At 48.6% G+C, this 12,500-nt stretch overlaps 1 protein-coding gene across 2 annotated transcripts in view; it reads left to right on the top strand.

Moving 5' to 3' along the window:
• The window catches only part of mbd2 (methyl-CpG binding domain protein 2), a 47,190-nt gene extending 36,955 nt beyond the window's left edge, over positions 1 to 10,235 (top strand). For both annotated transcript variants that reach the window (XM_062554948.1, XM_062554949.1), the window contains 2 exons: positions 1,906 to 2,032; positions 9,659 to 10,235. In XM_062554948.1, coding sequence (XP_062410932.1) covers positions 1,906 to 2,017 — 112 coding nt within the window. In that variant the 3' untranslated portion in view covers positions 2,018 to 2,032; positions 9,659 to 10,235. The remainder of the gene's footprint in view (positions 1 to 1,905; positions 2,033 to 9,658) is intronic.
• The last annotated feature ends 2,265 nt before the right edge of the window (positions 10,236 to 12,500 follow it).

A 12,500-nucleotide genomic window follows, 5' to 3' on the forward strand; every position in this document is an offset into this window, starting at 1 on the left:
GAGCAACTCGCCACTCTCTTCCCTCCTGCCCCTCCTTGCTGAGTGACTGTAGTCTCGCCCGCCCTCGAATGAGCAACAAGAAGCCATTAGACTCTCTCCTGATCCAAGCCTGACGCAAAGCCCCTCCAAGTGATCTCTTCCAGCCGCTTCTAGAGCATCGCAAATAAAAGGGTCGGCTGATGCCATTGACAGTCAGCCACTGAAATTTCAATGTGGTCCCAGCCTAGTAACCAATCAGAAAGAGAAGGACAATTGCAACAACACATCACATTTGTATACTGTATCTAGGTAAACAGTGAAAGGGAGGGAGGGGGGGGGGGGGGGGTGTTCGCTTTATCCAGCAGCAGCAATGTGTAGCACCCACCTGGGTAATGCCTGCACAAAGAGACAGATGTCTGTGGCCAGCCTGTCATTTCATGCAAGGTTCCACATGCTGAATAGAGGGCTGGGGCTCCCAAAGTCCCCAGCTCAGACAGAAGTCAGCAAAGTAATTCCAGCCTGGCTCTCTGCAGCGGTATTAAAGCCACAGCGCACGCCTACCCTGTTTCAGTTTCTTATTAGTGTCTGACGCAGCCTGTCTGGGCAAGACCTGTGTCTGCCCGCCCGCTCGGCTCTGGAGCTTCAAAACAAATGCAGATTGGCTCATCATTCACCGGCGCAGCCTCCTGCCTGCAGAGAGCAGAGCTCTCAGTGTGCGGCGTGTTTGTGCTCCGAGTGTCAGAACAGCAGCTCTCCGTGCGCTAAAGCAATGCCTTTTCATTGTAGCTCATTGGCGCTAATGGTTAGCGCAGCATTCGCCTCCATACTGTTTAGAGGCCCGCAGATTAAGCTCACATTAGTTTAATTGTCTTTGATTTGGGTTTAATTGTCTTTTGCTGGGGCCCTGGAGCTGCAGGCACAATGTTAACACCCCCCCCCCCCCCTCCTCTTCCCAAACCACCACCCCCCACTGGGAACCCTTCCTGGCTCCACGTTTAGTCAATGCTCATTCACTCGCCAGTTCTCCAACCCCCTACATGTACACACTGATTAAAGAAGGGGTGTTTGACTGCGTGGTGGAAATCGGGAGCCTCGCAAACATCCGCGGCCCACCTGTCTTTGAGCACAGCAGTGGTGGTGTTTGTGGACGATGTGTGTTTGCGTGCCGTTTACTGAGCCGTGCGTTGGAGCCAGTGGTCTTCATTAGAATGTTTGTGTGTGTGTACGTGTTCCAGGAATGAGCAGGAGATGCATTCGCCTTGTGTTTGTTTGACTTTCTATTTTCAACCCTTAATGGCAGGGACACAAGCAGATGGTCTCGCTCTCTCTCTGTTTGTGTGTGTGTGTTTGTGTGTGTGTGTGTGTGTTTGTGTGTGTGTGTGTTCGTGTGAGTGTGTTTGTGTGGGTGTGTGTGTTTGTGTGTGTGTTCGTGTGTGTGTGTTTGTGTGTGTGTGTGTTCGTGTGTGTGTTTGTGTGTGTGTTCGTGTGTGTGTTTGTGTGTTTGTGTGTTCGTGTGTGTGTGTGTTCGTGTGTGTGTGTGCGCTAATGCTAATGCACATGTGCAGTTCAGACATAAAGGTTGCGTCTGACGATCAGAGCTTAGAGGCTGAGGTAGCTGTTCACTGGAGATCCTATCTGTCTCCAAGACCAAGGTGGGCAGATAAGCTCTTTCTCTTTGGTTGTTCACCCACCCCACCATTGCTGCCTCTCTCTTTACCTCTCCCTCTCCTTCACTCCCTCTCTCCTTCACTCCTCTGTGGCTCACCTGTGCGCTGCTCCCCCTGTTGTGCTCCTAGGGAGCAGGAGCTGAAGGTGTGCCAGGCCCGCAGGAGTCTGGAGGAGACGCTGCTTCTCTCTTTACCTCTCTCTCACCTCCCTGTTTCCTTCACTCCTTTGTGGCTCACCTGTGCGCTGTTGTGTTCCCAGGGAGCAGGAGCTGAAGGTGTACCAGGCGCGCAGGAGTCTGGAGGAGGCGCTGCTGGCTGATGGGATGGCGCGGGCCGCCGAATCCACCAGGGACATCAAGAGCAAGGCATGAGAAAGAGTCCGTCAGGTGAGGCACACGTAAACGCTGAGTGTGTGTGTGTGTGTGTGTGTGTGTGTGTGTGTGTGTGTGTGAGTGTGTGAGTGTGTGAGTGTGTGAGTGTGTGAGTGTGTGAGTGTGTGAGTGTGTGAGTGTGTGAGTGTGTGAGTGTGTGAGTGTGTTAGTGTGTGCGTGTGTGCGTGTGTGCGTGTGTGCGCGTGTCTGTGTGTCTGTGTGTCTGTCTGTGTGTCTGTCTGTGTGTCTGTGTGTCTGTGTGTGTGTGTGTGTGTGCGCGTGCTTGTTTCAAGTCCGTGGTCTCTGTGTGTGTGCGTTTGTGTGACGGAGGGATTTCAAGCTTGCGGTCCATATTACTCCCCACCCCATATCCCTTGCTCCCTGGCAGCGGTCAGGTTGCCATGGTAATAACTCTGGACACGGAATCTTGCGGCCTCTCATCTGTGAGTGACAGCGCAGGCGTCGGGGGGGACGGGGGGGGTCCACCGATGGTTCTGGCCAACGCCTCTCAGGAGCGACACTTCTCCTCCTTTCATGTGCAGCTAATGAATCTTTCAAAGCTAATTAATGCCTTAATACCCCACCGGCCATCTCCCATCCTACCCCAGCCGCCGCTTCCTGCCCCCCCACCACGGCCCAGACACCCGTCAGCGCTGAGCTGGGGAGAGGGGGGGGGGGGGGGGGGCAGTCAGGGGTGGGAGAGCAGCGGGGCTGGTGCCACCTCTCGTGGGATATGGAGATATGGGCCAATAGAGTACATGACGTAGCGTTGTCAAGGCAGCAGCTTCACTGGATCTAAACAAATCACTCTGCGGTGGCGTTTCTTTTTTTTTCAATAATTTTACAATGTTTCCAAGACGTAAAAAGAAAAAAGATATATATATATATATATTACACTGTAGGAATCACATACTACAGCACATATTCATACCAACACAAACACATTTGTGACTACAGAGTTTTGTTTTAGCACGGGTTTCCTCCGTAAAAGAGACTTCAGAGCATGTAACTTTACAGTATGCGGCCTAAATTCACAGGCGTGTCTTGGCTTTGTTTTTGAGGCAAAAAATGGCACTTCGATAAGATGTGAAATATCCACTGTCATTTTGTTTCTTTCTATTACACCTGCCAGGGAATCTGTGTTATGTGGCTAAACTACTGCCTAGCAGGTAAAACATTTAAACAATTTATTAGCTAGAAATGATGCCATATGTCTAGACTCAATGTTATTGAAGCCACTTGAAAGTTTGTTTAGATCCAGTAATACTGCCGTCATGGAAACGGAACATCTCACTTCGGTACTCTATGTCCCCATCTTCTTTCTTCTCTTTTAAAAATGAAGTCGTGATCAAGCATCACAGCTTAGTGTGTATGTACTGTAGGAGCTACTTCAGATCATGGCAAAGCCTAAATGGTCCTGTAAGACCCTCCATCTTACAGTAGCATGAGTGTACTCCGTGTTCGTTCTCCTTTTGTGTGTGTCTGGTGTTCATAAGATACTGTATGGCCTGGATGAAAACCACTGATGTGCACTTACAGTAACACCCAGATACTCTTGACCTTGCATGCTTTGTGTTGACAAGTACATTCACCAGCACTCTGATTCAAACCCTTTCACCGCATTTCTACATTTAAAAACCCCATACTGAATGTGTGTGTGTGTGTGTGTGTGTGTGTTAGGTAGCTTGTGTTATCTGCTAATGGGTTTAATATGTTTGGCAATGACTGCTCTGCCCCCACATGTACGGCCTGAACCCCGTTTTCAATGCTGGGAACAGAGTACCACACACACACACACACATATACACACACACACACTTATGGCACATGGCACAAGACCCACGCACAGAGTCCCATTTTAAACCCAAAGGAGTGGTGAATAGGAGACGGTGCGGTGAATAGCATTTGTATGAGAGGGCTGCGGGTAGGAAGCTCCTGAGATGAACATGTGAGTCAGACTCGTCCGAGGGACGGGACCTCTCGAATAAACTACGATTCGGACCTCATCATCCCTCCCTTGACCTCTCTAGCTAGCCAATTGGATGCTTTATCTGTCTGCTGCTTATATCCACTGTAAGGGGCCACGCGCTCTAATGACCTTTGACCTGTTCATGTCACTGGTTGTAGTTGGGGTGGTGTACTCGTGCTGCATGTGATGGCTCAGTTAAAGCAGGAGCTGAGTGGATGGAGGCTGACTCATGACACGTTAGCTGGGGCGGGGCTCTGTTCCAGGAAACTGTCCTCATTGGCTGGCTGCACGCAACTGTGTTTATTGTCACAAGGGTTAAATGCTCAGCCTTCTTAAAACAAACACATTTTACTCCCCTCCTCTCACCTCCCCTTACCTCCCCTCCCACACACACACACGCACGCACACTCGCACACAATTCACTTTTTGTCTTGTGCAAACTCAAAATATTTACAGTCCTTTTATGCACATACGCGTGCGTATATAAACACACACACACACACACACACTGAAGCACACACACATTCCCTCACACACCCTAATCCCAGAGGAAGGAGTGGAGGCACGGCGGATATCCCAGCTGGCGGTGTCTGGGGGCCTGATAAAAGCCTGTTGTGCGGAGGAGGCGGCGGGGAGAAGGAGAAGCATGTGCAGTGAAATAGAGGGAAGGGAGAGGTGAGGAGAGATGATTAGCTTCCTAATCTCCTACCTGCACTTTTCAAATCCTCTGTCAATGCTAATCAAGACTGCAGGCAGGTCTCGGCCTCCACAACGTGTGTTTGTGTGTGTGTGCGTGTGTGTCTGATGTGTAAAAGCGTACACATATGAAGAATATATTGTGTATGTCTCCTTTGCTTTAATTGGTTCGTATTTCAGTATGGTCAGCATTATGTTATGTACATCTACAGTTGTGTAAGTGTGCCTGTGTGTGTGTATGTGTATGTATTTATGTATATATTGTTTTATTGTGTACGCTATTGTGTGTGTGTGTGTGTGTGTGTGTGTGTGTTGTGGTGTGGTGTGGTATACTGTATGATGTGGTTGCTGTTGTACTGGTTGGAGCATGTGTAGTGGTTACCACCCAGCCTGAGCTACCCAGTGCCAACTCCAGACCCACTGCAGTCACTCTCACTGGCAGAGACGTGATTATTCAGCAGACAATAGACTAAAGCCCTGCACCAAACACTCTGAATAGAGACACACACACACACACACACACACACACACACACACACACAGCTGTAGACACACACTTCCTCAGCAAGCTGTTACAGGCGTGGAATTTTGATGTAAACCCCAAACACACACACATACTCTCTCTCACACACACTCTCTCTTTCTCTCTCACACACACATGCTCACACACTCTTTCTCTTACTCACACACACACTCTCACTCTCACTCACTCTCTCTCCCTCTCACTCTTACACACCAACACACACACACACACACACACACACACACACACACACACACACACACACACACACACACACACACACAGAGATACTTGCAAATGCAGGCAGACTCTGAGCCATCTGTGTCAGCGGTTTGTCAGGCTGGTTGTGAAGGGTGAAATGAGGGGGAAAAGTGATTATTTCTCGCTAATCGGGCTGATATTAATGTTTTATCACTTAATTGCGGTGCTGAGATGATGCCGGGTCCCTGCTGCCCCTGCCCCTACTAATCAGAGTGTGTTTAGACATGGAGCATTAGACAGTGTAGCCATTTACAGAAAAACACCGATAAGCACGAGTGTGTGAGACGTCAGGAGTGCATTCTCTTTCTGCGTGTGTGTGTGTGTGTGTGTGCGTGCGTGTGCGTGTGTGTGTGTGTGTACATGTGTTGAGGCTCTGTGTCGTCAAATTCCGGACTGGCAAGGATGCTAATTACCAGGAGTGCCGCAAGTAACAGTTCCTGGTCCTGTATGATCTAAATGGTGGTGTTACTTCAGAATGAGACAAAGGAGAGAGAGGAGATAGACTAGTAGCCCAGGGGATGTCTGAATCTCTCTCTCTCTCTCTCTGTCTCTCTCTTCTCGCGCCCTCTCTCTCTCTCTGTGCGTGTCTCTCTCTCTCTCTCTCTCTCTTTCTCTCTTATCTCCACAGCCCTCCTTCTGACCCCTCCCTTCTGTCTCTAGTGATCTCTCTGCTCCTCCAGCATTTTTATCTCTTGCAGTAGTTCTTTCTGTCGTTTCCTCTGTCTGCCCTCATGCCCCCCAACCCCCTACACACACACACACACACACACACATACTCACACTCACACATACACACAAACACCACCCATGTACGCACACACACAGTCTCAATCTCTATGTAGTGTCAGCCCATATATCTCTCTTTCTGCTTGTCTCTCTTTGTCTTCTTCTTTCAGTCCCTCACTGTGTTTCTCCATCCTTCTCTCTCTCTCTCTCTCTCTCTCTCTCTCTCTCTCTCTCTGCCCCTCTTTCTCGGTGTAGTTGTCCAGAGGCAGCCTGTGGGTTCTAGGTAGCCTGTAATCTGTGGCTCTCTGCAGGCTTGTCTCTGGAGGCCACACATCCCCTCTCTGAGTGCCAGGACTCTGGCTGCCTCTACAGTAAAGGCACCACGCTGACTGGATCTCAGAAACGTTTTAGTAGAGCTCTCCTCAGATAGCCCTAGATTGACCCCCCCCCCCCCACACACACACACACACACACACACATACATACATACACACACACACACACACACACCCTCATCCTGCATAGGGAGTAGCTAAGTAGCCCACATTTCTTTTCATTCCCTTCTGAGCGCTCCAGTGGAGACATTGGGAGTTCTTGGGATTGAATGCGGAGTGAATGGGAGTCTCTGGAACACTCCGACTCGTCCTTTTGTGGAGCGCTGTGTGAGGAGCCGCTGTTCCCTCCGCCAACCAGCTCCACCGTGCCGTCCCAGCCCACAGGAGGGCACCGTGCCCTTTCAGCTGAACGTGGTGTGTGCCCCCCCCCCCCCACACACACACATACCCTCTACCACCTTCAGTGAGGAGTGCAAGAGTGACGCATCCTTGACTAACTAGTACCGCATTGTTCAGCAAGAGGCTGAGCATGAGCACGCACCACAGAGATGGAGGAGGCGGAGAGGAGAGGAGAGGAAGTGACAGACACTGCAGAGAGGAGAGTATGCGTGTGTGTGTGTGTGTGTGTGTGTGTGTGTGTGTGTGTGTGTGTGTGTGTGTGTGTGTGTGCGTGCGTGTGCGTGCGCGTGTGTGTGTGTTGGGGCGAGGGGGGGGGGTCCTCTGTTCTTACCAAACCCTCTCTTTTTTTATTGCATCTTAAAAAGAAGGAATTTAAATTGAGCAATAAAAAGCGTTAATATTAGGCTCTTTAAGTAATCCCCCCACACCCCTTCTGGTCGGTGCCGTGCCTGCGAGTGTGCGTAATTAAAGCCAAGGGTTGTGGGCTTCACTGCAGAACTGGGGGGCCATTTGTTCTAATTAGTCTCTCTATTTCGTCTCCCCATAAGTGGGGGTCTAAGTGAAAAGCCTCGGCTAATGGAGATGCAAATTTGCGCATGCTGCGTGCGCGCCTGTGTTGATGGCTGTTTGCGGAGGTTTATCTTTAAAATGTGCCAGTGGTACAATGTGTCGAGTAGACTTAAAAGGCACTTTATAATGCAGATAATTCAGGCACTGCCAATCGTCTTTTTTTTTAAGTCTGGTTCCTTATAATGGCGCTGGAGAATGTGCTGTGCTGAAATGGAATACATCAGGAGCACTTCAGTGAGATTTCCTCAAAAGTGTTCAACCATCAGATTTACCCGTTTTGCATATTAAATCTCACCAAAAAACGATGGCTCGTGGATAAACGGCACATCAGCACACCGCCAGGCCCCCCCCCCCCCACCCCCCCACCCCGCCACCCCGCCACCCCGCTAGTGCGTTCCAAGCTTCTTGTTTGTTTGTTTGTTTTTTTCCGACTCCGCGGCACACTTGCTGGAGCGCTGCTGGTAAACACGGAGCGGCGTCTTGTCTCGCCTCCCTCGCGCAGCACGTTGCCAAATGCAAAAGGTGGCGCGTAGAGACGCGGAGGAAGTGAGCGCCCTCCATCAGGGCCAGATGAGCTCAAGTGAAAGGGGCGCCCATAAACACGCTGGGCGCGTAAAGAGGCATCAGGGTCCATTAGGCGCTCGTGGCGGCCACGCGGATGTGTCGACGCAGCAGAGCTTGTTGAGCAGGGGCCTCACAAGGGAGCGGGGTGCGTGCGTGCGTGCGTGCGTGCGTGCGTGCGTGCGTGCGTGCGTGCGTGCGTGCGTGCGTGCGTGCGTGCGTGCGTGCGTGCGTGCGTGCGTGCGTGCGTGCGTGCGTACGTGCGTACGTGTGTGTGTGTCTAGTTTACCCCTCAGAGCCTCTGAAGGTGGTGGTTGCGTGTGTGCGTGTGTGTCTGTTTGTGTGTGTGTGTGTGTAGTTCACCCCTCAGAGCCTCAGGGAGAGGTGGAGGGAAGCAGGTGGAGGGAAGCGGGTGGAGCCTCCATGACATCCATCCCTCAATCTGCTCTCTGTTGTGTCTTTTTCCGCCTCGTGTTGTTTCTTCTTCTCGCTTTTCTTCATCTCTCTCTCCTCTCATGTGCTGGCGTTACTTCTCTCTTCTCTTCTCTTCTCTTCTGTCTGTCTCTCCTCTTTGTGCTGCTTGGGCTGGGTTTGGGCTGTCAGCGCCCCTTCTCTCTCTTGTTCAACTCTTTAAGGAAGACCCTGTGATGTCTCGCCCTAAGAGTTCAGAGCACGACCCCCTGCTGTTCTCCTCCTCCCTCACACACACACACACACACACTCTCTCAAGAGCATGCATTACATATATGCTGTATAGACACCAAATGTTTTTCCCCCTGAAGCCAGCCTGTTTTGCCAGCACATACACAAACGCACACATATAAGTATACATACACACACACACACACACACACACACACACACACACACACACACACACACACATATATAAGTACAGGCAAGACCCCCTCCTGCGGGCCACCAACTTTCCCTTTGAAATGCTGGCGGTCCCTTTGAACCTCGTATTGATTCCCCTCTTTGCTTCTTCTTCCTCTTTGCTTCTTCTTCCCCACTCTTGGTACTTTTCTCTGTGCCCAGCTGGGACTGTGGTGTGGTGTGTTGTGTGTGTGTGTGTGTCCCTCTGCTCCAACACCATCCAACCCCAGCGCTTGACCTCCACTGGACTCTCCTTGAGGGACCAAGAGCACCAGACAGGCGTGTGTGTGTGTGTGTGTATACGTGTGTGTGTCTGTGTGTGTCTGTGTGTGTCTGTGTGTGTGTGTGTGTGTGTGTCATATCTGACCACGAGGCCATGTGCTCAGCTCTCTGTGTTAATAGAAGATGGCAATCTGGCACTTAGAGCAGATGCAGATTTTACAACAGGGTGCCACCAGCAGTGTGTGGGTATGTGTGTGTACTGTATGTGTGTGTGTGTATGTATGATATGTGGGAGGGGAGATTGCATAAATAAATAAATAAATGACTATGCCAAAGAGACATTTGAGTCCAATCCCTTATGATTGACTTATGATTGACTGAAGCAGTGCCTGTGGGAGGGTGGCTGTCCACGCCATCTCATGTAATGACTCACGTGACCTTTCAGTGGTTGACCTTTCACCTTTTACTCCATGATGGTCTGACCTCTGCCTCTGTTTCCACAGGGAGTGGAAGTCTTCCGTGCCCTTCAGGACGGCCCGACGCCACGTCACTGGTTCCTGCCTCCAGACTCCTTCTTCCCAGCACAGTGCCCCATCCTCTAACCAACAGCTTTAGCCAAGGCCTTCTGGAATATTTTATGTCCTTGTTTATTGTTTTTTTTTTGTTTTTGTTTTTTTTTATGTACATATCTATATATAATTTCAGAACAATGCTTATTTTGTGTCATATATTTTTTTGGAATTTAAATATTCTTTTATATATATAAATATATATAAAAATAAATAATTATATAAAGAGAGGCAAATATTTGAGCAATATTCTTTGAACTTCTGGGAACTTTTTGCGAGTCAGGGTGCAATCTGCTGGATTGGTATTGCTAACTGTTTTTACTTCCACATGTTCTGTCTGGTGTGGTTGGTTGTAAGGGATTTTGTTCTTTTCAGGGTTTGTAATAGATAATTAATGCATTTACATGAATATAAATGGAAAACTGCTTATTTAAGAAAATTTTATACCTTGAGAGAAAATACTTGTACATTTCTTGCATCACTTTAGAGTAAATAAATGATTATATTTCAAGGAAGTGTTGAAAGGTATGTTTCTTAAAGCGGTTGGGAGGCCTCGTAAGTAGTTTTCATGGCATGTGGTTCTGATGGTGGAAGTGCTTCCAGGTCGGATTCGCACTTAGAGGAGCACAACAGCTCCTGTAATTAAACTCTCATCTCGGTTCTGCTGCCGCAGCCGCCCGCTAGCCTGCACTGTACACACACACACACACACACACACACACACACACACACACACACACACATATCAGTGTGAAAGAGCCCCCTCTCACCCTGTAGCTTTCACATTCAGTCTGTCTTTGGTGTGTGTGTGTGTGTGTGTGTTTGTGGCTCCATGGTGTGTGTAGACTAATATATGGTGTGTATTTTCCTCACTGTGTAATGTTGTCAGTCTGTCTTTGTTTGTGTGTGTGTGTGTGTGTGTGTGTGTGTGTGTGTGTGGCTCCTCAGTGTGTAGTATAACGTATGTGTATAACGTATGTGTGTGTGTGTGTGTATGTGTGTTTGTGTGCGCGTGGGTTTCCTCTGAAGAAACACATCTCATGGTGTTCACATCACTGACTTGAGCTTTTTCATATATTCCCATGGCAACATGTGGCACTGCGTGAGCACGCACAACCACATAAACAACACACACACACACATGCACACACACACACAAACACACACGGCCCACATCCACAGATCCTTGGATCATCATCAGTAGCTTGAAACTCCACAGAAACTGCTTCAGATCTCACCCCAAACAGACATCACATCGCCCCCATAGTCCAGTGACACAGTTCCACTCAACTGTGTGTGTGTGTGTTTGTGTGTATGTGCACGGTAGGCAAGCAGGCGTGCTGCTGAGTGTAAGAGCAGCCAAACCAATGTGTGTGTTTGTTCAGATGAGGAGGGTGAGGAGGGGTGCAGGTGCTCAGGTGAGCCTCCATGCAGGTAAGCTGCCGCTCAGCCCAGGAGGGGAACGTATTTGTGTGTGTGTGTGTGTGTGTGTGTGAGAGAGAGTCTCAGAGAAATAAAAAGAACAGGCATTCACACAAATGTTAATGTAAGCTTTATTTTTGCCATGCCTGTAGCAGTGTGAAGAAGTCCCCATGAGAACTGTCTTCTACAGAATATTATACACACACACATTCAAAGGAAATGGACTAATGTAAATATCTGCCTTGTCCCGTGTGTGTGTGTGTGTGTGTGTGTGTGTGTGTGTGCACATGAGATAGCTGCCTTTAGGCAGGAATCTGGTAGTGATTCACTGTCATTGAAGCCATAAATAATTCAACTAATTCAGTAGACCCAATTTTTTCCATTTAACATTCTTCATTATTTTGTTCCTTTTGAGTGATTACAGAACTATCACAGTATTCCACGTATGATTAGCCATATCGGGATTTTGTTTTCATCCAAAAACACTTCTACATCAAGGTGAGAGTAAGAGTATGTATGTGTGCCGCGTCGCCTGTTGTTCGTGTGAAGAGGCGTCGGCGCTGAACGTTTCATTACGGTGGCGCGCTGGTGCCAGCTCGGTGCCACAGAGAGTCATTTGCATTCACTAATGGTCCGCCGTTGCCAAGTTGTTATCAGTTCATGAGAAATTAAAATTTTCTCTTCCTTGGCAGACGCCTGCGTGCAAAACGTCCACAGAATCCCATTTGCATCTTATAATGGTCACGTTTTGCATAAAATCTTGGACTCTGGGAGAGAGAGAGAGAGAGAGAGAGAGGGAGGTGGTGGTGGGGGCTTTTAAGTTAAAAGTGCATTTGGGGTCCCGAGGTGCTTTCGCGTAGCACTTTGGCTACATGGCGCCGTAGGGCATTCCCTAAAATCTGTTTGCATAAGTTTGCAATCTGTTAAGAGGCATGGACCCCAGGTACAAACCCCGACCTCAGTTACCTCAACACATATGGCTATTCAGTGATTCTGTTAAAGGTGAAGAGTGCACAGATTTCTGAATTATATATATACTGTATATATATATACAGTGCCTATAGAAAGTTATCATACCCTTTTGAAATAGTTACTTTTTTTGTCTTACAGCCTGAAATCAAAACCCATTTAAAAAAAAATATTTTCCAGTTTTATTTACAAATGTAGCTGTACAACATCAAAATAATGAAAAAAAAAGTAAACAGTTCTGAAAATTAATAAAAAAAATGAAAAACTAGAATAACAGGGTTGGAAAAGTCATCATACCCCTGACTTAATACTTTGTAAAGCTTCCTTTTGCTTTCATTACAGCCATCAATCTGTTTGGATATGTCTCTATTATAGCTTTGCACAC

Source organism: Sardina pilchardus, chromosome 14 (genome assembly GCF_963854185.1).
Source record: "Sardina pilchardus chromosome 14, fSarPil1.1, whole genome shotgun sequence".
Taxonomy (NCBI): Eukaryota; Metazoa; Chordata; class Actinopteri; order Clupeiformes; family Clupeidae; genus Sardina; species Sardina pilchardus.